Genomic DNA, 27,452 nt, shown 5'->3' with positions numbered 1-27,452 from the left:
ATGAGACCCCCTCCTCAGCTTTTTGCCTTGTTAGTGAAAACATGCAGGTACACACACCAAAGACTGTTTTTATTGACAAAACAAATAGCAGCTTTGTGGGGTTTTTGTTAGGAAAACAGCAAAAGGAGAAAATGCTGATTCCCTTCTACCTGAACTGCAGTCCCAGATTCTATATCGGTGCCACCACCACCCCACCTCCTACAGTTGCTATTTCTGAAAACTTTAAAGGCACAGAGATCCTTCATGCACTTCCATTCTTGTTTCATTCAGTTCTAAGAAGGAAGGCTATTAAAAGGGATAATTGTGCAGCAACTAAAAGGATTTTGGAGAAAATCAAGCTTATTGGGAAATTATTCTTATCTAGCATTGATATGGTACTTTCTGAAAGTTGCAAAACACTTCACATACATTATCTCGGTAATCCTGACAGTCTTCAAACAAGACACACGAGTATTATCATGTCCGTATTTAAGGGCTGTGGAGTGAGGCTAAGAGGCTGTGGCTGGCCAAAATCCATCTAGCGATTTCATGGCAAAGGTCAGACTTCAACCAGGCACTTCCTCCTCACAGCTGAGCCTCACTAAGCCATTAACTACAGTACCTCTCATGTAATAGCTAGGTTTGCTGACTGGCCAGCAAAAATTAGCCTGGCCTGCTCCGGTGCCTTTAGCAGAGATTTCCCATGGATATGAATGAAAAGGCAAAACCTTTCATGGCGTGAGGCTTAAAATTATCAAATGGCTGTAAATGGACAATTCCTTATAAGGAAAGGCTACGGCATTTGGGCCTCTTCAGCCTAGAAAAGCAGCACCTGAGGGGGGACATGATTGAGACATACAAAATTATGCAGGGGATGGACAGAGTGGATAGAGAGATGCTCTTTACACTCTCACATAACACCAGAACCAGGGACATCCACTAAAATTGAGTGTTGGGAGAGTTAGAACAGACAAAAGAAAATATTTCTTTACTCAGCTTGTGGTTGGTCTGCGGAACTCCTTGCTGCAGGATGTGGTGACGGCATCTGGCCTGGATGCCTTTAAAAGGGGATTGGACAAGTTTCTGGAGGAAAAATCCATTACAGGTTACAAGCCATGATGCGTATGTGCAACCTCCTGATTTCAGAAATGGGCTATGTCAGAATGCCAGATGCAAGGGAGGGCACCAGGATGCAGGTCTCTTGTTATCTGGTGTGCTCTCTGGGGCATTTGGTGGGCCGCTGTGAGATACAGGAAGCTGGACTAGATGGGCCTATGGCCTGATCCAGTGGGGCTGTTCTTATGTTCAAATTCAAAATTTGGCAGCCTTATTATTATTGCACCTATCTATATACCTTTCTTCAAGCAAGACGTTTACAAAGTGAACGGTAGCAATAAATATGTAGCAATTATTAAATGGTCCCTTGTCCTGACAGTTTTTTAAAAAGCCGAAGAAATACCAGCAGCAGCCACTAGAAAGTGACACTGCACTGGGATGGAGATGGAGCATAGCTCTCCCGCTGCTAAATATAAGAGATCCACCCCTTTGAAAAGTACCTCCAGCCAGTTAGCATAGTGGCTGAGGCCCATGGAAAGAATCCACGAGATATACAGGACATATACAAAAGGATTTGTGTTTACCTGAAGTGCTGTTGACAAGTGCTGTGTGGCATGCAGGGAGTGCAGAGCTGGTCCAAGTCAAAGATCAGGAAACTAGGTGAGCATAGTGAAGCCAGAAATTGGTTGAAGACTATGGCCTATGACAGGGGTAGCCAACCCACAGCAAGCATGCCACTAGTGGCACATGGACACTTTCAGAGTGGCACTCACAAAGTTGTCTGTCACAGCCACACTGGTTGATGCAGGACTCCATGACCACGGGTGCACAGTGCTCTTCCCCAGCCCAAAACCCAGAAAGGAAGTGACAAGGACCGGGGCAGGGCAAAGATAGCAGAGCAGAGTTTTTGCAGATCACATGGGCTGATGAAACCACCCAAGCAAGTCCGGAGAGGGCCAAAATAAGGTGAAGTGGCACATTCAAGATTATGTATGTAAAAAATGGCATGTGGCCTGCTGGGGGTTGGTCACTCATAGCCTATGATCATGCTGAGGTAACACAGCGAGGGCATCAATCTCAAAGATCACCAGTTTAGAGCTCAAGTGAGGAAGAATATGAGGAAGAATGACCCAGTTCTAGGACCAAAGACCAAGAACAAGAAGGTTGAGGAAGCTCTGGTGGAGGAGCCAGCGGCAAACAAAACCTTGAATTAAAAACCAAGCGGTAAGACTGGGCAAAGAGCATGTAGGCAGAAGTCCTTAGGCCTTCAAGGAATCCAGCTGCTTGCTTGGCCTGTTGCTCGATATTTTGAAATCTAAAAGGCTAAGGCTTCTATTTTAGGTCAGGGATAGAAGGCAGTTTCAGTGACTTCTGGCGTATCCCATATAGATCTCAAGTTCTGTTCAAACTGGCATTTAGTCTCAATGGGGCAAAGACATAAAGAATGATCTGATTTTGGATGCATTCTTTTCAAGCCTTCCAACTATTATGTGATTTTTGCTGTTTTCCTGTTAAAACAATGTAAAATCCCTATTGTTGGAGCGCCCTCTGTAGGCCTTTGGCAAGCATTTCTGATTTGAAATGTAGTTCTAAACCCCTACTTGCGAGATCCCTATGGTTGCTCTATCTGGGCATATCCACACATTAGGTTCTTAAACTGGTATAAAAATGAATATTCCTTTCTGGGGAATCTGGGAATTTAAAGAGGCTAGGGCTCTTTAATATAAATCTCAGCAGCTCATGAAAGTACAATTCCCAGCATTAACTGGGGAAATCTTTGACAGCTAAAATCAACTCAGATTTTTCAGTGTAGGTGTGTCCAGTACATAGTAAGTGGGAATAAACACACTTTTACTGGATCATCAGATTGCATCTTTTTACTGAAGTCCAGCATATTCCATAGGCTTATGTAGCTTAATTTATAACTGCCTTGGGAAGTCTTCAGCGCTGTACCGATTGCTCACAGACAGGAAGGTTCAGCAGGAGGAGAGCTTGCTCATCTTACAGCGAGATATATTTTGTCTGTCTCCTTGCTGCAAAATTAATATTTGATTCTCAGTTGCCTCTCAGTGAAATAAACTGAAAATTTGATTTATGCACTGAGGTTAACATTAATCAAAGTTTTGCATCTAACCTTAGGCAGAGGGTACTCTGGGGTGGTGCATGTGCTGTGCTACGTGTACAGTGTCCCATGCTGCAGTGAGGGCAGAACTTAATGTTGAAAACAGCCCCCTCTAGTTTTAGGGTCAGTCAAAGGCCAGGAGCTACATAGCAGCATCTCACTGAATTTCACAGTAAGATAGATTTTAATGGCAGTCGGAGGTTTCATCCTAACAGACTAGTTCAGCTGGCCTTGGCTAGTTCCGTGCTAAGCTTGCTGATCCTGTAAAGAACAGAGGTAGTGTGTATGGTTATAAGACGATGTGGATGAGCTCTCCTTTTTGACCTGCCCATCCTCTGAACAACAAAGGGAAAGCTTTGCAGCCATGGTGGTTGCCACAATCTGATACTCAGAACTCATACAAAGGGAAAAGAGAGAGAGCAACGTGATTTCTTACCTGAATGTCAGTGGATCATAACCAGGGCAGGAGGGAGCAGAATAGCCCATTTTCATGCCTGCCTCCATTTTTTTAATGTCAGAATAGAGCTGACAAAATTGTCCTTCCTAGCTACAGCCCGTCATTGATGCACCACTGTGGATTTAGACTAAAATCATGCTGCTGGCTCATGTGAATGGGTCAAAGAAGTGGATGCAGAGGATTGAGTTAAAGCAGCAAAGTGTGTTGCCAGCTTCCCTTTCACCAAGAGAGTTCAGCTTTCAGAGGATACATATGAGCAGGCTGCCTTGGGCATCTGCCAAGCCTGCTCTCCAGTGCATGCTCTCCCTCTGCTTGCTCCTCCATGATTTCTGCTTGCTTCCTTCTGTGTGTAACCTCAGGATGGTGAATGTCTTCTCTTGGTGTCATTTGCCCTTTTGCTGCTTGCATCTTCCTCCTCCTTTCTCAGCAGCTTTTGCTTTCCTGTCCAGCATGGTGTTGCTTTGGGGATGAGAGAGGCTGGTAAGTTTCTGTTCCTTTTGCTTTTCATCTTCTGCAGCACAATAGCGCACTTAGGCGTGGGGAAGAAGCAACAGGAGCCTGAGCTGAGGCCACTGTTGGGGGGGGGGAGTTACTATAGCTAGCATGTCTGCCATTTGAGTATCCACAACCATCATTTTGTAATTCTGTTCAAACAATTATCCAGCACAGGAATTGTGTGACCAGATTATGCTGAATAGTCCATGTATCCAAAGTTAGATTCAGTCTTGTTTTGATTTTGAGCAGTTAAATAATGGTATTCCTGCAGAAGGAATGTGAATGCATATATTGACATTCATTTTAGTGCACTTTGCAGGTCTCTATTCGGCCAAAGTTGCTTAGCAGCAGTTACAATAGTAGTTTTTGAAACACAGTCTAATGTTTAATACTATTGAGGAGTGGAGTAGAAATAGAAACACAAATATACGGAATTGGCATCTTTCAATAACCGACAATACTCCACAATTAACTGGCTACCCCAGTATTTACTGATGGTAGCATTAAACTAAGTTTCTCCTTGCAGTCATCTAGTTTCTTGTCCCAGAATGCCTTGTGAAAAGTCCAGCAGAGGGTGTGTGGTCAGGGGAGCACTGGGCAATAGGCGTTATTGTGACAGCCAGAAGCTTATGAGAGTGACAGCAAAATAGCTGCTCACCCTATTTTTTTAAAAATGTTATTTTAAGAAGCACCGAACTCCTGATGGATTTGAAGTCTAGATCTCAGAATGTATTTTCAGTACATGCAGCTAACACGAACACATTCACATATACAAAATAAAAATATCTGATACCTTGGTGGTAGATGGACAGAGGACTTTGTTCCATCATAACTTTTAGCAAACTTCAACCACCTGATTGACTGTCCTCTTGCCACATCTTTCCAAAACATGATGCAGAATTGATTCAAGGAATCATTCAGCCACATCATGAAAAAATTCCTGTAGGGGGAGAAAAGACTCCTTGAATCTTTTGGCCAATGGCTTGAAGTCTGCCTTCTTTCCTCAACCAACAGATGGTCACTGAGAAGACAAAATGCTAGTAGGAACACTCCTTTGAGCTTCTGATTCTTTTTCATCATTGCTCAGCTTCTGCTTCTCTGGTCTTTGTTTTTCATCTGTGTCCTACCTGGCAAAGTTTCACAACATGTCCTCCTAAGTTCTGCTTTATACCTGTCCTTCCACAGGCATTCTGCATCTGCCACTCGCTGGATGTCATGAGTACCATTACAGCCCTCTTTGTCAAGCAAACAATTGAAGGTGCAGGGTTAATGTTGCAGGAGAGACCTGAGAACATGTGGAAAGAATCAGCTGCCAAAGGGATTAAGGACACTCATTTCCATAATGCCATGAAGTTGTTGTTCAGGCCCAGCAACAATTTGTACAGGCTTTTAGAATTGTACCCCTGTTTCAGTGTTGCTACAATGGAGGCAAGCAGGGGGTGCTAATATTACATCATATGTATAGCAATGCATGTGCACTTCTATGTTTCAGGCTAAATCTAAGGACTTTGACTTAAGTGAATCGTATTTTGGGCTGTAAATGTGCACTTTGGGGTGATTGTGAAAGAAATGTGAATATATTTTCCAGTTTCTATAATACTTATCATGCCTTAAAGGCATGATGTCTGGTGAACCTCCTTTCTCTGTGCACTGATGAAGATATTGATAATCAACATCCACAGTGGAAAATGTCCAGTTTTCTTCCTCCTCTGTCCCAAAATGGGCTAATGAATACTTTAGGATCACTGTCGTTAGAGGCCAGCACATGGTCTGTTATTTAAGGGTTAAGATCCTTCATCCCCGAAAGCATAGAGTTACTGAAGTGGGCATGCATCTGTACTGGATACTCAAGCCCATCTGACCAGGATATGGCAGCAGGTAATGATATCCTGCTGACTGTGTCCTGACCAATGAGAAGGAATTGAACAAAGGGCATGTAAGGTAAAACTGAAGGATGCTTTTGGCTCCTGGTTTGAACTTTAGTGGTGACAGTGATTGCTACCTTTTATTTTGATGAGTTAGGGGGAGGAAGAAGGGTGCTGGGTGCAGGGCCCTTCCTTTGGCCAGGAAGTGTCCTGTACCCAGTGAATTTGCTGTCCCTCATACACAGTGAATTCTGGGGGGAAAAATATTTTGTTGCCTAAATTGTTCAGCAGGTAATCTTGTCTGTAGGTGACTAGCCAGGATGGTAGTGACTTAGAATTTGGCAGCAGGATGATCCCTTTTGCATGATACTGCCTGCTTTTCTCACATGATGCTGTTCACCTTTATGCAAAATATTTGGGGGAGATGTTTGAGCCAAAAGGAATTCAGATTTTTGCCTTGAGAATTATGGTGTAAAAGCAACCATTGTGTGGTCAAGCGCATTAAAAAGGCTTGGCGGGACTTCTATAAGTCATTAGGTCTGTTACACCCAAGCCACGCAACTTCAAAAGGGACCATTTCTAAAGAGGATATCCGAGGCCTGCCACTTAAGCCATTAAGCTCCATTGACATCAATGAGGCAAAACTGGGTTAAGTGCAGGGCATGCCAAGCTTTAAGCAGCTTGTTGACCACATCATCATGGAACTATTCCATGCTCAATTACACAACTTTAGCCTGATTAGCTTCAGTAGGCCCACAGCACTGGAAATGGTCATTGATTCATTCACTTTGCTTCTGTTTTTCCCTTTTTCAACCTATAGAGGACACTAGTAATTATTTTTTTCCTTAATGGACCATGCTACCCATTGAAAATCAAATCCTCCAGCATAGGAGGAGTACATCCTGTACCTCTTATACTGTACATTTTGGTGTAAACTCACTCTGGTAAAAAATGTTAATGGTATAATAGTCTTGCAAACTGTGAGGAATGGTTACTGTGTGTGCGTAGGAAAAGGTGGGTCTGCCAGTAGAAATTAGTAGCTTCTAAGGCTGTAATCCTATACACACCCTCCTGGGAGTAAGTCTCACTTAATTCAACGAGACTTACTTCTGAGTAGACGTGCCTAGGATTGTGCTGCAAGTAATGTACGGTACTAAACCCCTCCATGGCAAGCTACAGTGACACGGACTTTCGACAGGGGTGGAATGACCAGGCACTCATTGCCCTCATGCTGAGCAGAGCCAGTATCAGGTGAGACTCATAAGGCCTGTATGAATTAGAGCATAGGCCCGATTCATGCCTTTTGAGCAAGCTTCATTGTCAGATGTGCAGTTGGTCAAGTGATCCATATTTCTTGGGAAAATCAGAACGTGAAACACTTTGGGGGTCACTGGGACAAATTGATTTTATAGCTACCAAACTGTTTACCAGCTTTCATCTTGCAATGTTGGAAGAATACCTGGTGCACAGCTAGAGCTTAGGCAGGTATTCACTCTCTTAGGGGTATTTGGGTTTAGGCTATCCTGCTGCAGATGATGAAGCAAAATACCTTAAGCCTTGAGCCCCCTCCTCCCTCATTAACTTGCTTAGTGTGTGCCCGTGTGGTTCAGACACTTTCCTTAGAACTCCCTCCCTGCACTGATGACTTCTCCAGTTATCACAGAAAGTCATAGTGATAAATAACCCACCTGAGGTGACATGACTGAAATGAATTTTTATTTATTTTTTCTCCTTCTTGTCTCTCTTTGCAGAAATGAAGACTATATGAAGTTATCCCTAGACTCTTCTTAAGGCTTTTCCTTTTGGCATCTTTAAAGGCTTGAGAGAGAAAAACACAAAAACCAACCAGATATATGCATACACAACAGACAAATAATCCCTCAAAACCTGGGACCGCCGGAGCAGAGTTCCTCAGAACAAATTCTATATCTTTGGTCCCAAGAATTGTCTGGGCTAGAAAATTTACTGAAATTATATTTGAGGGTTCTATTCTTGGATGTGAGAGAAAGACCCTTGAACAAAATCAAGCACACTTTGTTGTGTTCAGCACTCCATTCCTGCTCCATCTCATCCCCCCCCCCAATACCTACTGCATAGCACAGCCAGAGATTGCTAGTTACACTGGGTGGATTTCAGATGCTAGATCAAACTATCAAGCCCCTTTTCACCATCTCACCCAGGACCAACATTTTTATTGATATCTTTGAAGACAGTGCATTGAGATTTAAAGCATTGTGGAGGTTCCCTTCACACTCAGATGGAAGGATAATGATGACATAAACTCTAGTGTAGACCTCTTAATCTTGCACTGTAGCATGTTGTTGGCAGTGAAATGGTCCTCCATTTTAGGTAGAGAGACGTCCTGAGAAATAAGAATGAATTTGTGTTTTAGTTTGTGGCTGATTTCATCATGAGGACTTGTGCTTCATGAATGCTTAATAATAACCTGTGCTTTGGTTTACTTGCCTCTTGCCCCTGTTTCCATGAGTCGAATTTGAAAACTTAAATCCTGAAACGTAAGGCTCCGTTTGGGTTATTAATGCTGCGTTTCTGGGGTAACAACAGAGATATGCTACTTTGCTTTTGCCATGACACCACACTAGTGTATCACCCTATTCTTTTTTTAACTTTTGTTTGTGGCTTGCATTCCCCTGCCCTGCCCCCCCAAAATACAACACATTTATCAATGTATTGGATCACTAACTTGAACAAAAATTCTGGTTTTTTGGGCCTTAGTGGTTGACCTAATATTGAAACTCAAACCTCACTAGTTTTTGGTTCTATGAAATGAAGTACTTTAATATGTTACTGATGTCACTTCCTGTTTTGTAGACATACCACTTCAGGTTGGGATCCAACATACTCCTGTTTTCCCTTCATGTCTTGAGGGCAGGCTACTGTTTAGCTAATGCTTCATAATATATCAAACCCAGGCTGCTTTAAAAACAAAATGTTATGCAGACAGTACTTGAAACTATTTAGTCAATCGTTATTTGGAGCACGTAGGTTTGGGGAATGTTTGTTTCTAGCATAACTTTTAAAAAGGGCTTATGTAGGAAACAGCAGGAAGCCTTGGCTATAAAGAAGCGAAGCTTCTGCTTTTGTACCTGTATCCACTAGCATAATACAGTTTGCCACGGAATCCTCATTGTATAAGGACACTCGGCTTTGAGATACCTGTTAGCAACCACTCTGCCTCTGATTCATATTGTCTGACAGATTCAGTGTTCCAAACACCATTAACTATGCAAAAAATGCCTTATATACAATATAATGTTTCAGTTTTACAGCAATATGTACATTGTACAAGGAACAACTGTAGCCGAGCCCAGATATTGCTAGTGGCAGCGAACAAAGCTATCTCCTCAATAATGACAAAAACAGCTGTCTGGGTGTTTTTTTTACTTCTTCTTTTTCCCTAAATGGGAAGGTGGATCTTATACACAGGACTGTAATTTTTTAGTGGCTTAAAATGTATGTTGCCATTATTCAGTCCAATAAACCTTTAAATAGTTTGTGTGAATGGTCATTGTATTTGTTAACATTTGGGGGGGGGGTCATGTCTTTCTACTCTCCAGCAACAATGGTTTATTGCAGAGTTGGGCAGCCCAATCTGATGCTGGTTTCTGCCAATGAAACAAGCATGCACACTGTTGCGAATGTGCCATAAGGCATGTTGCACTAGCACAAAAGCCCATCCACCTGGTGGAAAGGTCTATGCCAGCCTCTCAGACATAGGCCAGCGCCTGTGGGAGCAGGTAGCCACTCCACAGGAAGTTGGGGAAATGGGTGGGGAAGGGTGTAATGGGATGGGGAGGAGGGAGGATCAGGTCTGGGAGGGGGTAGGGAGGAGGCCTCTGCCATATCCTATCCCCCCCTCCTGAGCCTAAAAGCCCAACATGCGGCAACCCAGAGTGTAACAGCTATAGAGCTGGCACGGATCCAAGTAACCCCATAGAACCTTCTAGGGCTTTACCCGGTGTAAGGGGACAAAGGTCCCCTTACCTTGAGGAGACCTCCAGCAGCCACAATTCCCCTGCTGGATATAATAGAGGCTGCACTTGCCCCACTGCACCACAGCATGGAAATTTGGTTAGGATTTGGCTGTAAAATGATCTTTCTGGTGTTATATGTCATTCTTAATACCTACCTTGGAAAACAATCTCATAGTTATGCTCTTTCTTATGAGTAGATGTCAATGTCAAGTTTAAGGTGCAGTATCAGAAACACTCTAAAAACAATCATACAACTGATACAGTGGCTTTGACACAACTAGATATGGAGTTATTTTTCCTTCAACGTTATGTTTTGCTTCCAAATTTTTATTGCACGCTAACCTGACAGTGAGCCTCAGTGGAACTTACCAGTACTTCTGAGTCAACATGTATAAGCTTGTGCTGCACTCATGTCATGTCTACTAGGGACTTTGCTTGTATAAGTAATGCCAAAATGACAGGTGTAATTTTATAGAGATGGGCTCGCATGAAGTTACAGCTCCTCCCATTGCTAGGAAAGGCTTTCCTATCTGAGGAGGGGAGTTGCAACTTCACTCCAGGCCCTTTCCTCTGACATGATGCATGTAGAGCACTTGTCTGGGCAGATACTTGCTGAAGTAACCTAGCTGATGGTCAAAGACACACTAGAAAGCTGGTAGTAGAGGCCTAGTATCTGTTCCAATCAGAATCTAGTGCATCACAGTTGAAATAATTGGGCAGAATCTGGGTGACTGCCATGCCACTTGAGGGGAACTTGGGAGTTTGACCAGCAAAGAAAATAAGGAAACAAGAACACAAGGAATTGTCAATAAGACTTCATCTGGATGGCAGCTTTCCCCTAGGTCAGGGGTGTCCAAACTTTTTGGCAGGAGGGCCACATCATCTCTCTGACACTGTGTCAGGGGGGGGGGGAGAAGAAGAATTAATTTACATTTCAAATTTGAATAAATTTACATAAATTTACATAAATGAATTTATTAGAGATGGAACTTATGGTAGACTTTTTGACAAAGACCAATTTAGGAATATTGATATTGAAACAGTATCAATATTGTTTCAGTATTGAAACAATATTTAATATTGAAACAATATTGTTTCAGTATTGAAAAAATATTGAAACAGTATGGTCACTGTTGAAAATGGTAGACTTTGTGACAAAGATCAACTTACGAATATTTTTCTCAATCACACTTGCCCTTTAGACTGAAGTCCTGCTCTCTAAGAACCTGTTCACTTGCACATTGTTCTTCTTGTCCACTTGTGAAAATAGTCCATTCATGTGAACAACTGAACATGTAAACTAATAGCTCATGCGTCTTAGTCTCGGCAACTCCCATCAAAATACATTCGGGAGATAATGGAATTCAGGGATAACTGGGGGTTCAATTCTATCCAACTTTCCAGCACTAATGCAGCTGCAATGCAGCCCCGCAGTAAGGGAACAAACATTCCTTACCTTGGGGAGGCCTCTGTAGCTGCCTCTCCACTACAAGATGCAATGCACACCCCATTGGCATGGCTGCATCAGTGCTGGAAAGTTGGATAGGATGCGGCTCTAACTCTCATGTCAGGTGGTGCGTATGAAGAGAAACCCTGTGATAATAAATGAGAAGACTCAAAACAGAGATTAGAAATCAAGGCTCCTTAGATCTGAAACCAAGATTTATAGAATCTCAGTCCAAAATGTAAACAACCATTTTACATATCATGGGTATATCTCAAAAGGTTGTGTGCATATACAAACATACTACACTGCCACCAGGCATAACTGCAGAAGACCATAGCATTTATGAACTGTCTTGTTGTCCATAAATCGTGCTCAGGGCAGCTCTTGGCTTATGAAGCGATCATATTTCCATTTTCCCTTTTTGTTATTATTCTTCTCTTCTTGACAGGGTTCGGAGAGAGCAACTGACTGCCATCTTCAATCTCATGAAGGAAAAAACAGAGACATTTGGAGATATGTCTGAAACTGACATCAAAGAACAGCTTAAGCTTTATGACATGTAGTCACCACAAGCCTCATCATCATTTTCTTTAACCTTCAGTACACAGAAGGATGCAGGTCTATAGACTTCTGTATAAGTATATAGAAGAAGATAATGTTTGCCTTTTGGTCGATGAAAAATACTTAAGGCTAGCATCTATTTTTGAACTGATTTTTCCTCTTAGAAAAAATGTTGTTTGGTTCTTTCTGGCAAGAGAAGAAGCCCTGATATAACATTGTGGTGTTGTAAAAAGTATTTACTATATGCCATCTGTTTCCTCAGACAACTTTACACACAATGGCATGACAGCAGTGCTGAAGGTGGGTAACCTTAATGCAGCAGGCAAGCAAGATGGACAGAGCAAATGTTTAACAACCTGTTTCTGAACTCATGTGGCAAGGTGGGAACACATGACAGTTGTTTGAAATGTCAGTGATCTGTGTTGAGAGGATGTTTGCCAACCAAGCGCTCAAATACATGGGGAGTTAGGTAAGAAATACATCACTGCTAAGAACAAAGTACACAATTTCCACTTCTTATGGAAAGAGAATTCCATATTCTTATGTCCCAATTGTTCCCAAAGAAATCAACTTTCTACATTATCTAAACACCACATATGAAAAGGTTTTCAGGAAACAAGGGAAATGAGTCAGATTCCAGAAACTACCTGGTTCCACTTATGCTTGTTGATAGACTTCTAATGGGTGCTGTGGAAGGCAAAGACCTAATTTTTTTTTTAATGAACCTGGTAAACATGCCAACCCCCCCTTTTAAGCTTTAGATGCTGGGTTATACTACAGATGAGCAAATGTCAAGATATTCTATGGTTTCTTTTTGTGTTTTCTTCAATAAATATGCTTGTTTACAGCAAGACTGGTGGTAATAATAATAATAATAATAATAATAATAATAATAATAATAATAATAATAATAATAATAATAATAATAACTAGGTATTTATATACCGCCTTTCTGGTCATCAGATTACTCCTCTGACTTTATTCAAGGTGGTTTACATAGGCAGGCATTTCTAAATCCCTCAAGGGGATTTTTACAAACATAGAGGTTCTCTCTTTCAAGAACCAACAACATTTCAGAATGGATCTTCCTGGTTTGGTCTCACTTCTGGCCTCCAAGCAGCTCCATCTCTCACATGGAGGGCAGCCAAGACGCTTCTTGCTCACACCAAGAGCAGATGGAATCACTCAGCTTGGCTTGTCAGCTGCTTCAAGGTCTTGCCATTCTCAGCCTTTTAGGGAGCTGCCAGTGTCCTCAAACTGGCAACCTTCTGATGTTGTCTTCAGGCTAACAGAGGCTCTACCCTCTAGACCAGACCTCCTGCCCTGAATGTATGTGTCCTATTGATGAGAAAGAACACGTGAGGACTTGGTAGTTGCTTTTGGGTAACTTTGGATAGTTGCTTTTGGGTAACATATGGGACGATGCTAGCAGAATGGAAGGAGTTCAAAAATTAAACAAATTATTGTGCTTAGATTTTCTGTTTGGGGGAAAAAATTTTTTTGATCCAATATCCCATTCATATTAGTGCCTTAACAAGCCATGTAGGCTCTCGGCTAAATATCTATAATCTTCAGAATATTAACTGTCTCATGTATACTTAAATATGAGATAGTAATAGCCCCCTAAATGAAGAACGGAGACAAAACGAACAACAACATATGTTTCCCGCAGTGAAATTAAGAGCCTGATCCTACTTGACATGTGTTGACACTCACTATCGCAAATATGCTGTAAAGAATGCTTGCAGCAGTCAGTGCTGGCCTAACGCTGGAACAGGTTCAGTGCCAGTCCATGCTGGGCTGGCGCTGGCTGGAGGCCGGCCAACTGCTGCCCAGGACTCTGTGCGAAGTGCCAAGCAGTGGAGAGGTGAGTGAGGGTGTAGGGGGAGGCATTCCAGGGCGGGAGGAAGGCATGGCAGGGGGAAGGGAGGGGTGGAACTAAGGCACGGTGACCTTTGACCCCAGACTGTAACCCACATGTAAAGGCCACTGGATAGCCCAATATAAAGCATAGCAACACATAAGATAGTAAAAAGCTGCTTGGAGTTAAGAAAGAATCATTTTTACGAGTCTGACTGAAAGAATTGGCTGATGCCTCAGCTCAGGGTGTTTACACTTTGGGATGTAGCTCAAGAGATAACAGGTGCAAGGCAGCTGCTGGAGAGATGAGCAAGCTTTGGCAAATGTTAGTCACTGATTGTATTCACTAGCTTTGTAATTTAGTAACCTTTATGCTTTTAGAGCAAAAGCATACATATGTAATATGGAAACCAAGTGATCCCTTGATACCAATGTACTCAAGGTAACTGGTTGCAATAGTTAAGCCATAGAAACCAAAGTTGCTTGATTTTAGAAAAGTCTTAAGAGACACTTAATAAAAGACAAAAGCCTTGGTATAGTAGAGAGGCCCCACAGCTGCTGCCTAGTGTCTATATTAACACATAGGAAAGGTATGCAGATAAGATCACACAGTACCTTTCTTTTAATGAGGTTATTCCAAAATTTGTCAAAACAATCTGTATAAGCAACTGTTACCCTGCACATGCCTGATCTTGTCTGATCTTGGCTGCTAAGCGGGGTCAGGCCTGCTTAGTACTTAGATGTGAGACCGCCTGGGAATACCGGGTGCTGTAGGCTTATACTATAGTCTTTCGAGACTGAAGGTTGCCAACCAATTGGGTTGATTTATGTGAACATGGTCCAACACTCAGTAAATAGTATTATAGTGCACCCTGCTGGAATTTAGAAACTTTTGTACTTTTCTAGGTTTTAAGGTGAAACCCCACCTGTATGTAAATCAAAGCCAATCAATTGTTTTGCCTACTTGTTGCCCACCTATTTCCCATCTTTTATGCAAATGATACCTTATCTGTGTCCTATTAGGTGTTAGCCCCATCTCTGATGTAAAATTTCAGCCAATGGGAAGTCTAGATTTTGGGACAAAGAGCTAAAATTGTATAAATGGTCAAAATCAATATTGGGAAATTGCTCTCATGCTTTGGACACTAGTCCCGTGAGATGCCCATTGCTTGGAATGAAATAAAAACGCCTGCAAACTATCACCCCTGAGTACCAAGTCGTTCTGAGTTGCTTTCTTCAACCTTGCAACAGAACCAGCGGAGCTGAGCTCCGCCATATCCAAAGGCCCCACATTGGGCCTTTTAGAACCAGTACCCACTTTTTAAAATGACAATCTATCATGACCCACTAGTCCCCCCCCCAAAAAAAGAGAGACATATGAAGAGTTTTATTTATTAATAATGAAATTCTTAATTAATAATAATCATGGTCCTATGCTCCCAAAGCTGCTAGAGACTTCATGTATAGGACATGTGTGCAGATATTTGCGAGACTCTCCCTAGAAATGGAGTTCAAGGACTGTTCCCCCAAACCTTTACAGTCATTCCAGGGTACCCAGAAGAGAACTGGAGAGCAAGATGTGCAGCTAGGGACTTCCAGGCCAGATAAAAGGCTGATTGCATGGGTTTGCACATGATCTACGGCACACTAATTACTAGAGAAAGTTGGAAAACGTGACATTTTAATTTGAGTGTAGTTTGTAGTAATTTGATTTCCTCATAGCACAGGTTAGCATTCTAGTTAATGATTTTCTTCTGCAGACTGGGCAAAACTTTGCAAAGGTTTTTTTTTAAATATTTCAGAAACTTTTCACGACTCACCAAAAATCAGCTCATGACCCACTGGTGGGTCCTGACCCACAGTTTGGGAAACACCACTCTATACCTTTTCTTCCCCTCACTTTTCACTACTATGATTGCAATACTAAATACACTTGGGGCACAATCCTCAGCATGTGTAGTCAGAAGTAAGTCCTGTTGTGTTTGATGGGACTTACTCTGAGGAAAGTGTGGGTAGGATTGCAGCCTTAGAGCCAAATCCTATCCAATTTTCCAGCACAAGTGCAGCCATGCCAATGGGGCATGTGCTGCATCCTGCAGTGAGGGTGCAATCATGGAAGACTTGGCATCTGTAGTGGGGGCTACTTGGTACCATTAGGGAACCAAGACCCTTCTGGGAGCTTCTCCCCTTCAGTACTGATTTTTCACTTTTGACTTGGCTGTCTTGTTGGAACAGTGCGACAAAGTCATGTTGAGCACTGTTCACGTCTTCTGTCTACTTTTCAGAATGATCTCCCTCACATGGTAAACAATTTGAGGCAAATGGGACAGAATAAGGGTCAAACTAGATATGTGCCCAATTGCACAACCTTGCTGGATGGTGGTGAGCTTTCTTTGCCATGGAAGTCAGAGACGTCTGATTCTGGTGTCCAGTCACAGACCTGCAAAAACCCTGCCTCACTCCATTGATTCCTACGGTCAGGCAGAGCAACTCTGACGTTCGCCCTGGGGGCGGGGAGATTTCAAACGGGCTTCTCATTGAGAACCCGGAAATGACCCAGAAAGACAATGCAATGCTTCACTCTGGCTGTTTTCTAGCTCTGTGAGAACGCTGACAGGTCAGGGAACCACCACATTCTCTCTGCGCGCGCGCGCGCTCGTGCAGGACCCGAGAGAAGACTCCTTTGGTACGGCGGCTGCGCAGGCTCCGTTCTCGGCGAGTTGCGCGGCCTTATTTGCTTGCGCGCTTGTGCCGGTGGTCTTGGCGGAAGTTAAGAACCTAGGTGAAGTGCGTCTTCACGGCTGCGCGCCCGTCGCTGCGCCCTCGTTGCCAGGCGACAGCCCCCCCCCCGGCGGGAGTCCACTTTGGAGTCCCAGAGAGAGGCTCCTGACAGACCCCAGCAGAGGGGCTTTGCCCTCGGGAAAGGGGCAGCCTTCCCCAGAGGGGAAGCTGCTGCAGCGCCTCCTCCCCCCAAAGAGTGCCCTGAGCTCCCTGGCCTGGGCCTGGGCGGGAGGGGGAGTTGGGAAGCGGAACTCCTGGGGCTGCTGTGCTCCCCCACGACCTCTGGTCAACTGGGAGGAGGTGGTCTGGAGCTTCCACCCCCTGCTTACGCCTGCCCCACACTCAGGTTGCCAACTTACCAGGCCTGGTAGTGGAGAACTGCATCCTAAGCAGTAAAGCCCTCGTGCAAGCCACAGGCAGGCCTTTTTACAAACATTGGTTTAGGTGGTTGCCACAACATCAGTGGTTCTTCCCTGCCCCCCCCCCACTGCAAAGCCCCCTTCTGCCATGAGGCGCAGTAATACTAAGAGGCGCAATGACAGCAACCTTATTGTCTGTGGAGCCCCCACAAAGAAGCCGCTCAACTCACCTAATCCTGGGGTGCATCAACTGCCCAGGCCACCAGATCCGGATGGTAGTACCCCCAGTCCATCACTCTTGAAAGCTTTGGAGGCCGTTGTAGAAGCTGGTCGTCGTGGTTTGCTTGGTCCAGCGGCTAAGGCAGCAGCGACGGCAGCCAAGCCAAACTTGAATGGAGGAAATAGCAGTGGAGTGGTGTGTCCAGAAACCCAGAATCGTATTCCAACGGTGACAGGACAGACAAAAACGGAGAAGAAAACAGAGACCGTCAACAGAGAGCGTGGCACTTTGATACCTCTTGTGTCACCAGTAGAGGGTAAGTAAAGTGAGGCAAACCCGAATGTGCTGGGGCTGGAGTCCCATACAAAAACCTCCCATGTTTTCATGTTCTGTGACACTGCATCTGTCTCCTGGCATTGTTGGAAAAACGATCACAGGTAAGCGGAGATGGAAAAGGTTCCAGATTACAGTTTTTTAAAACTGCTTTACTGTACCAGCTCTAGACTTAAGTAGAGCAAATGTGGTGTTTTGATTGTTCTTTAACAGGAAACTAAAGTGTTTTCTCTTTCTATCATAGCCATTGAAAATGCAAGTCAAAATTTTATGAATTGGGGACCAGCAGACAATGTATTTTTTCAATGTACAGTAAATTGATTATACGCCTACATCATAACTGCAAAGTGTTTGTCACTCTGGCTTAAGTAGTTCAAGCAAAATGATACAGTTTGGAATGCTCTTAATAAAAAGGGTAATAGAAGTCTGGTAATAGAAACCAGGAGGTTAAGCATTTGGATCTGCCGTGGTGGTATATAAAATCCTAAAATAATTGGGGGGGGGGGGAAAACTAATGACTAACAGCCCAATCCTATCCAACTTTCCAGCACTGGTGCAACCCTGGGGTAAGGGAAGAAATGTTCCCAAATCTTAAGGAGGCCTCTGTGACTGCACCCCCAACACAGGAAGCAGTGCATACCCCTTTGGCTCAGCAACACTGGCACTGGAAAATGGGATAGGATTGGGCTGTAATTCATGTTGTCATTTTTTTTTCATAATAGCACACAGCAAGTGCTTTGCTGCCTTGTGCTCTTGACCACTTTTTTTCTAGCATATGATTCTGTCCTCAAGTGGCCACAGGTACTGGGCAGACCACTGATTAAACCCAGAATGGCTGCTAGTTTTCTGTTCTTTTTTTATTTGTGTATTAGAAATAATATTAGTTTGCTCTTCTCTGTTTTACTTACTTGCCCCTTAAGACAGAGATTTTTAACCTTTTGTGCCTTGTGCATTCCCCAGAGCATTTTGAAGTGCGCATGCATCCCCTCCAAGCAGTTTTTTTTGTTTGTTTGAACTATTGTTGAACTATTTTGTTGAACTATTTTGTAGTTTATTGAACTATTATTTGCTATTTTCCTGAAATTGCATTGAACGTATATGGCAAAAATTTGAACGACCCCCGCCCAAAATTTCACTAAATTTCAATAATAGAAAAATATATGCATCAAGGCAAACATTTTTCTTAATTCTGGGAGCATCTTATGCACCCCCTATACCCCTCCTCATGCATTCCCTAGGGATTCAGGCCCCACAGGATAAGAATATCTGCTTTAAGAAAATTTGAAGTCATTGTAAAGTCACATGCAATAAAAAAGAGTGATTACTAGGAATGGCATATTGTGTGTGTGCTTACTTTTCAGGGGTGCCTTGTTTTGTTCTTAATATATGACAAGTATGTATGACAAGTGTTTTGAACTCTCTAAAGCATGATAGAAATGGCAAGTATTATTACAATTAGTAGTAAGCACTTTATGCCATAGAAAACAAATGCATAATCCAGTTTATCTTTTGGCTGTATAAGGAGAAGGAATGTTATAGAGAAGAAAGTAGATTACTGTACTGTGAAAATAGATTTCCAAGTAAAAGTAACCTAAACTTCCTAAAGTGTTTCTGGGAATGTGTTTGGGAGTCTAGTCAGTTTTTATATTAGTAGGCTTGGCAGAGACAGCTAAAGACATGTTGGTTCCTGAGGCAGAAAACCCAGAGGGGAAATCTAATGGTGGCAAATATATGGTAACCTAAATTATTTGCTGCTTTTTGATGTTCCTCCAAAATCGGCTACCGGAAGTGGGCTGCTGTGAGTCTGGAGAGGGATGTAGCAATGTGGTAATACAATCTCAGTACTACAAAGATAACACAGAAAAGCTCAGTCAGTTTATGTGCACTATGAATTGGATCATTTCATGAAGTGAAATAATTGAATAATTCTCATTAGCAGAAGGTGTTAAGTCATGTATTCAATTTCAAAAACCTTTATTAGGCATTGGATTAAGTCATATATTTGAAAAGAGATTGAAAGCATTTGTCTTATGGACTGATGGTTCCTCAGCAGAAAGCAGTAGTGGAAGAAAAGGATTTTGATCACAGTAAGACTCTGAGCTACCAAAGTGATGTGACTGCAGAAAAGTGATGTATGCAATAGGAAATAAATTTTCTATTTTCCACCAAGGGTAGGGAACAAATATTATCCTTCAATTGAGGCCTCATCAGAACTATAATATCCACTTTTGATAATCTTTTTTTCAAGGATGACCACAAACATGATCAGGTGCAAAGAACTTTAATGGTCACAGAAATTGAGAATATCTTTTAGGAGCACAGATTTAAAAAGCTTGTTCTGTGTCTCTTAGGTGGAAGAAAAAAAGAGCTGTGATGGCCTGATAGTACAGTAGAGGTGAATCCTTGATTTAACAGACTTTGGAAACAATGAACATTTTCTACTTCATTTAAAATCATATACATTTTGCACATGTACATCTCATTGAGTTCAGTGTGTTCATATTTAACAGTCTATCGGCATTAATGTCTCTCCCTTTCCCTCCTATTTGTTAAATAAAGAGTTTGCTATATGTTTATCTCAGGGTGCAAAAACTAGTCACTAATAGTTGACCATTAATACATTTAGTTGGGAATTCTAAAATTTTTAACTGTAGAAGTTAAATTGGAATTGGCTTCCTTAGTGCTTATGTGGAACCAAATAATTTTGACAGTTTCAAGAGTGTCTCAGATAAATTTATGAAGGACATCTTTATATTCTGACACTCCAGTTGCAGTGTTGTAGTTCAGATTAGATGCACATTACCCCTTTGTTGTAGGTTTGCAGATTGCATGTTGTTTGACTACTCTAAATTCAGTCAAATATTTTTAAAACTCAAAATCTTGATGCTAGACTACATCTCATTTTAATCTCTGTATCTCATTTTATTAATAGACTAGGCTTCTTATGCTTCTTGAACTTCACAATTAGAATTCGCATGGGTAAATGTTAACACAGGATAGATGTGCGCGTCCACTGTTCCCCCCCCTCCCCCCGCAGTAGAATCCATTAGTTTTAGGGACCAAACTACATGTTACAATATGTAATTTGGCTCAGTATTTTTTCATTTTGTTCTTGAAAAAGTATGCTTGGGTGCTGTAAAATCGGGATAACTGGGAGGTGACTGAGGTCTTTAGAACTTTGCTCCCACTATTTATTTGAGAAATTTATACCACGTGTTGGGGATATAAGCACCTGTGGCTGGATTCAATCCTTCTTCCACCCAAACTGATAATGAACGCTATATATGAGTGAGTTTTTACTTAGGCCTTTTAGATGTTGTGATGGCACCTAGCCTAGTTGCCTTTAAAAGGCGATTGGCCAGATAGAGAAGTCCATCATAGATTACAAACCATAATGACTGTATGCAACCTCTGGGTTTTAGGCATAGTCTGTCTCTGAATGCCAGATGCAATAGGATATGGGACAACAGAACATGTTGTCTTGATTGCTCCCTGAGGCATCTGATGGGCCACTGTGAGATACAGGAAGCTGGGCTAGATGGTCCCTTGGCCTGAACCAACAGGGCTCTTCTTAGTTCTCAAACCAAGGTATTTAAAACCAATATATGTCTTGTCTCCTTTGCCTGAGACACCTAGATTTATTCTTTATTCTTTCTGAGTTGCACTTTGTTACTGGTAGTACATTGCATGCCATATTCTGTGGAAGCTGACGTATGAATGACCTGCCTTGTGGCAGGGTACTATTTTTGTTCATTTTCTGGTCGCTGTCAGTACAACAGTTCTGTGTTCTTTTTGATACAAGCCAATGTTCAGAAATTGTACTTTGTTATTTATTGGTGCGATGCATGACTTTGTAAATATTTCTCTCCAATATTAATGTACTTAATAAAGAGAAGCAAGCTCATTATGGTCAAATGCTCTTTTTTTCCTCCAGTGTTTTCACTTAAACTTTCTATGAAAGTGGGTTACAGAATATGGCTACATTTCACATTTTATAGAAGTCATTGGGAAAAAACTAAATTTTAATGGTTGAGACTTGCAATCCCTTATTTTCTTTTTGCTGAATGTGCAGCTAATAAAGCAAAAGGAATATAACCATCTAGATGCATTATGTCTCCAGTGCAGTTTTGATTGGGGGGTGGGGAGTCAAGCCAGGTTTCTATCCTACCACCAGCTACTATCAAGTGGCCACCTCCCTACTGTTTACTATTCTGACCTCACTCAGAACTTTGTCTTCTCCCTCTCTCTGCTGCTATTTATATCCTCTTCCACATTTTGAATGAGATTAGTCTTGTCACAGAGGTAAGTGCACCAATGCCTGCTGCTTCCACTCTTTCCTAATAAGTCAGTTTGTACTCAAACTTCTGCCTACTGATGTTCAGAAGTGTTCACGTTCATCAGTTGTCAGCAGAGCTCTTGCTGTCTCCTTTGTCTCTCTGTCTGTCATCCAGGCTGCAACTAGGTGAAGGAATAGCAAGGTTGAGGTTCATTCTTCTTTACTTGCCTTGCAGTGCTGGTCTGGAGTGGGGAGAATCTTCTTTTTACCTGCCCCTTGAAACCAGTTTGTGTGGGAATCCCTGTGGAAGGTGTGTTCCTCCCACCTTCAGGTCCTGGCTAAGCTCTGCTGCACCATCTTCCCTGTTCACTCACAGGCTTTTCCCCAGTCTGTCTTCCTGACAGTCTTCTGACAGTTTAATTCTGAAGCATAACTACAAAGCCTGACCTCTCTAAAGCACAGCTTGCACCCTTTCTTGATTTTTATCTTGAGGGAGTGTTGACCCACATCATCTAGCTCATTAATGTGTTTATATATTTTAATTCATTTTTCTAGTTCTTCAGAAACTGAAGGTGCTGGGATGAAGGAATACTAAACCTATATAGAGTTTCAACAGGAGGAGTTGAACTAATGTGACTTTTACTTTTAGGTGTTAAAAATCCACAAGCTACCCCAAAGGAAATCTGGATATGTGGCAATTCGGTGATCTTGTCATCAAAGAGAAGAGCCAAAATTCATCCTCGTGGGTTGCAACTGGGTGTTCCAGCTTCAAGCGCCTATGTATATTGGCATGGGATACAGGCAATGATGTGGGACCAGCTCGTGCCTCTTCTTCATGAAATGTATCAAATCCGATCTTGTCCATCCATTATAATAATTCATCTTGGGGAAAATGATTTGTTGCCTGACAATTGCACTTCACTCATTATGAAGATAAAAAATGACTTGGGCATTCTTAACAGAGCATTTGTAGATACCACTTTAGTTTGGTCTTCACTATTGCCAAGACGTCTTAGGAAGGAAGACCAAGCACCTGAGGATATTGAAAAAGCTCTAAAGTTTGTTAACAGTAAAATGGCAAAATATTGTAGTGAAATTGGTGCATACTTCCTGTCACATGAATTGATCACTTCTTATCAATCAAGACTTTTCTTGCCTGACTCCAATGACCTATCTGATGAAGGAACTGATATCTTCATAGCAGACCTGGCAAAAATCTTAAAGTTCATCCTTGATGTCAAAGGATGACATACCAACCCACTTCTTTCTGGAGGATGGATTTTCGAAAACTTCCTGTGACATACTGTATACTAGAACTTTTGGGGTGGATGGGAAAGAGATGCTGAAGATAGGTGCTTGTAGGTGTTGTAAAGTTGGGTCTGTTGCTCCTCATCATACTGTGTGTTGCAGGTTGTACACTTGAACAGATAGGGGTAGGCTACTAGAGAGATACATTTCTGGGTAATCTCAAATTATTGGACATTGAATGAACAGTGAAAGAAATTGATCCAGCTCCACATGCTGAAGCTTTTGAGTGTATACTTTTCTTTTTAATGAAACTGTTCATTTTGATTTCTCACAGAAGTAGTTCATATATACACTGTGAACATAGATACTGGATTTATGTTGGTTTTTTGCTTAGTTTGTGTGCTAGTCTTAAAGGAGCACATATTCCATTTGACTAGTGCATTGGTGCTCAAAGTGGTGGGTCATGACCCACCATAGGAACAAAAAAATGGGTCATTTCCCCTTAAGGAAATGCACGGCTGGCAGTCACCCTCAGGTAGGATGGCAAGACTCTGGGTGCCTGCGGCACCGTGATTGCTGTGACGCTGCTGGGGCACATCCCCAGTCCAAGTCCCTGCCCCCACAACCACTTACAAGCGGTTCTCAGACTCCCCATGAGTTTGAGAACCTCTGGGCTAGTGGTTAGCTGGAGTATAGGTTTTCCACATGTTAATCAACTATATGTAAAAATGTGGGAGAGGGGGAAATTATCAAGGCAACCATTGAATACATTGCTGCATATACAAATCTCTTCGCATTAGCTATAATCAGAGAGTATAACAGCAAGGCTTCCAGATATTTGCACTGATCTTCTGTTGCAACCAGTAAGTTGCTTGCACCAAATGTCCATTGAAGTCTAAGATCTACTCCAGGGTAAGTGATTTGTAGGCTGCAGTTTCTATTCAGGCTAGCAGCATTATGCTGTGACTTGTCAAAAAGAGACCATTTGACTCAATAGTTAGTTCTGACTCTAATGCAATGGTTCTCAAACTTCCCAGGAGTTTTACTCCTGGGGTCTTTGCAGGAGAGGGAGTGCAGGCATTGATATGATCCCCAGGATCATGTTGCTAATGGTGGAATGGGGGTGCTTTTACTTACAGATGGCTGCAGGACGTTGCAGGAGGTGTGGGGAGCCCCTTGCAACCTTCCACAGGGTTCCCCAATGCTTAGAACGTTAAAAAAAGCGGATGCAAAGTATTTCCTCTTTCTGTTTGCAACTAGAAAGTGCTTTGTGTCCACTCTTTTTTCAATGTTCTAAGTATTGGGGAATCTGGCAGAGGGCTGCGTGGGGCTCCCCTCACCTTTAACATCCTGCATCCAAGTAAAAGCACTCCCTTCCACCCCCATTATATCCTAGGGATCACATCGCTGCCCTCGCCCCCTCCCATGCCTCTTAAAGGAATGGAGGACCCTTTACATGACCTGGTGGGTTAGGACCCACCAGTTTGAAAACCACTGTTCTAGTGGAACCTGGAAATTGTGCCAAACTGCAGCCACACCTCCTGCAACGTCCTGCAGCCATCTGTAAGTAAAAGCACCCCCATTCCACCATTAGCAACATGATCCTGGGGATCATATCAATGCTCGCACTCCCTCTCCTGCAAAGACCCCAGAAGTAAAACTCCTGGGAAGTTTGAGAACTACTGCATTAGAGTACAGGAAGTCAGAACTATTGAGTTGCCTGTGATATCAATTTTTCCTTTTTTCCCTCATTTTATTATGGTGTTTTCATGTTGCTGTGTCAATACCCTTAATAAAAATTGAAGACATTATTGTTACTCCATTTGAGAAAATGCAAAACAGTCAGAAGCCAAATATCTCTGTTAGCTCAATTTTTCGTAATGTTTAATTGGTTCTAACTTTGAAGTTTCACATAATAGTTTCTCAGGTTGGATGTTAAGTAAAAAAGGAATGAAGGGAGGAAAAAGAAAAAGATGTCACTAGTAAGGAAGAGTCAGGAAGCTCATTGCGTAATTAAGACTGGACTCAGTCTATTAAACTCATTATCAACTTCTAAGGAAGCAGTCATAGAATTACACTTAGTTTGCTTGTGTCAAGTATACTGGATATCCAGTTGCTTTGGAGCATGCAGGAACAAATGAGCAATGACCAGGGATGGGCACTCAAGTCATGGATGTCACTGACCCTGATTTGACTCGCAACTCAGGGCCAGTGACTCTAAAAATGAGTCAGTATTTGAAATGAGTCCCACAGGCTCGATATTGAGTCCCGACTCAATATATTGTGCATGTGTGTTCTTGTTGTTTCCTTTTTTTCTTTGCTGCTTCCGCATCACACTGAAAAGACCTCGTGGGCGATCCAGAAGCTGGCATTTAGCAGGATGGCAGCAGCAAGGTAGGTTGGTTCCAGGAGGTGGGGGCTGGGGGGTTGAGAAGAGGAGGAAGGCTTAATTTTGGGAGGGAGGGGTTGTTGTTGTTTTTGAGACTTGTTTCTCCAAATGATTTGTGACACGAGTTGAAAGACTTAAAATTTTTCGTGAGTTGAATTGCTGTGGCCAGGCATTACTATTCATGAGTCGAGTTGCAAGGTTGCTGACTCAGGACTCGTCTCATGACACAGGCTCATGGACCTGAGCACATCCCTGGCAATGACCATTTTCCTTTTGAGAATGCAAAAGCCAGGAGTTACTGGATATGAGATGGATCCAAGTAAACACTGCCTTGTGTACTTTCAGAGGGGTTGTTGCCTCTTTGTCCCAATAAACTTGGCGCATCCTGAAATCTTTTGCACTTGGTGCAAGACAGCTTCATTTTCTTGAAGGGCTTCCTGAACCACCAACTTAACATTGTTACATGTTGCAGATGAGGCTTCCACTTTTCCCTTTACCAATATTTTTTTTTTCCTCTTCCACTGTCCCCTACCTTTTTTTAACCTGAGGAAGAGATCTGTGAAACTTGAACATTAGCTCACAGCTTTGACTTTTAGTTTGTCATAACAGAGAGAACTAGAATTTGTTACCAAGAGGATCTAGCAGCCAATGTGTTTGTTTTTATGCTGATAAGAACAAGAACCATGATATGTTTTTGAGTGTTGTCTTTTTCATCAGTATTGAATTATGCATTACAAATTATTATTTAGTTTAAAAGATTGAAGATTGGATAATGACCAAAGAGTGTGTGCATTAGTTTAGTGGAGATTCGGCCTTAGAGGGTGATCTTATCTCTGCAGAAGTCCAGTATAGATCCACAGGAATTTTGTTACATGATTTCAACAGAAGGTTAAGTAGTAGTAACGGGCAAGCCATCAGCATAGCTTTAGGTCTATTGAGGGTCCAATCCTATCCAATTTTCCAGTGTTGGTGCAGTTGTGCCAGTGGGGTGTGTGCTGCATCCTTTAGTGGAGGGGCAGTCACTGGAGCCTTCTTAAGGTATGGGAACATGTGTTCCCTTACCTTGGGTCTGCATTGTGGCTACACCGGAGCTGGAAAGTTGGATAGGATTGGGCCCTGAGGTTGCACAATTTTTGAGATAATTTTTTGATAGTCATGTAGTTAACCAAACCAGAAAGAGACTTGAGCTTAAGTTTCATTACCTGGAATGTTACCCATCTCTTTAGTTGAAACTTAAATGTAAATTTTGTAATTGTAATCAAACTGTGGTTTTGACCTTGTGTAGCGCTTTTCAATTGTTTTGCTTTTGGAACTGCAGAAAAATTCCTGTCTTGATTTTATGCAATAGTGTTAAAGTAAGCTGCTGGAAAGACTGTTCCCTCTGTGAATGAAAATTGAGACAAATGTTTTCTACAACAAGTATTGTTTGTTGATGCGATTTATAGCCACAGCATTATAGGAGCTCTGAAGATCAGTGACATGTGTGACTATTTTCTGTACTCTTTTAAGATGAATGGAAATGGAAAAATTGGAGATAATCCCAAAATGTAGTGTTCCTGTAAAATATCTATAAAATAGTTGGTCTGTACTGTACTCTGTTCTACTCAAGTGTCATCCACATCCCCTACAGTGTATTGGTCCCAAGGCATGAGTCTGCTGCATTTGGCCAGAAACTGGTCAAGCCTGGAAGCATGAAGTGCCTAAACTATGGGAGGAAAGCAGAATCTTCACCTCCAAAGCAAATGTCTTGTTTTACCCTGATTAAGCATCTATCAACCCATAATCCAATCAAGCACATGGGATGCTCTGTTTGCCTGGACCACAATATTTAGTTGCTACTGATGTCACACCAACCCTTGACTAGCCTGAGGATATCTCTCAAAGCTCTGAAAACCATCTTTTGGCCATTGGGAGTCTCCTTGACCTGAGTGCTCCTTGTCACAATCAAGGGCATCTTCAACCCAAAGAAAACTCTTATCACTGCCATCCTGGGTTATTCAGCCTGAGAA

At 42.3% G+C, this 27,452-nt stretch overlaps 2 protein-coding genes across 6 annotated transcripts in view; both read left to right on the top strand.

Moving 5' to 3' along the window:
• MXRA7 (matrix remodeling associated 7) overlaps window positions 1-12,832 on the top strand; it is an 81,126-nt gene extending 68,294 nt beyond the window's left edge. For 3 of the 5 annotated variants that reach the window (XM_066618457.1, XM_066618458.1, XM_066618455.1), the window contains one exon: window positions 7,726-9,489. In XM_066618457.1, coding sequence (XP_066474554.1) covers window positions 7,726-7,765 — 40 coding nt within the window. In that variant the 3' untranslated portion in view covers window positions 7,766-9,489. Of the gene's footprint in view, window positions 1-7,725; window positions 9,490-11,864 lie in introns of those variants that run through there. The other 2 variants (XM_066618456.1, XM_066618454.1) reach the window with 1 other exon arrangement.
• Window positions 12,833-16,557: 3,725 nt separating this feature from the next.
• On the top strand, window positions 16,558-24,064 carry LOC136640736 (uncharacterized). The gene is made up of 2 exons (XM_066616027.1): window positions 16,558-17,513; window positions 22,456-24,064. The coding sequence occupies exons 1-2, from the start codon at window positions 17,126-17,128 to the stop codon at window positions 23,052-23,054; spliced, it is 987 nt and encodes a 328-aa protein (XP_066472124.1). The 5' UTR covers window positions 16,558-17,125; the 3' UTR covers window positions 23,055-24,064.
• Window positions 24,065-27,452: the final 3,388 nt, after the last annotated feature.

Source organism: Tiliqua scincoides, chromosome 2 (assembly GCF_035046505.1).
Source record: "Tiliqua scincoides isolate rTilSci1 chromosome 2, rTilSci1.hap2, whole genome shotgun sequence".
NCBI classification, from domain to species: Eukaryota; Metazoa; Chordata; class Lepidosauria; order Squamata; family Scincidae; genus Tiliqua; species Tiliqua scincoides.
Note: the sequence above shows the minus strand (reverse complement) of the source record. Positions and strands in the feature narration are given on the sequence as shown.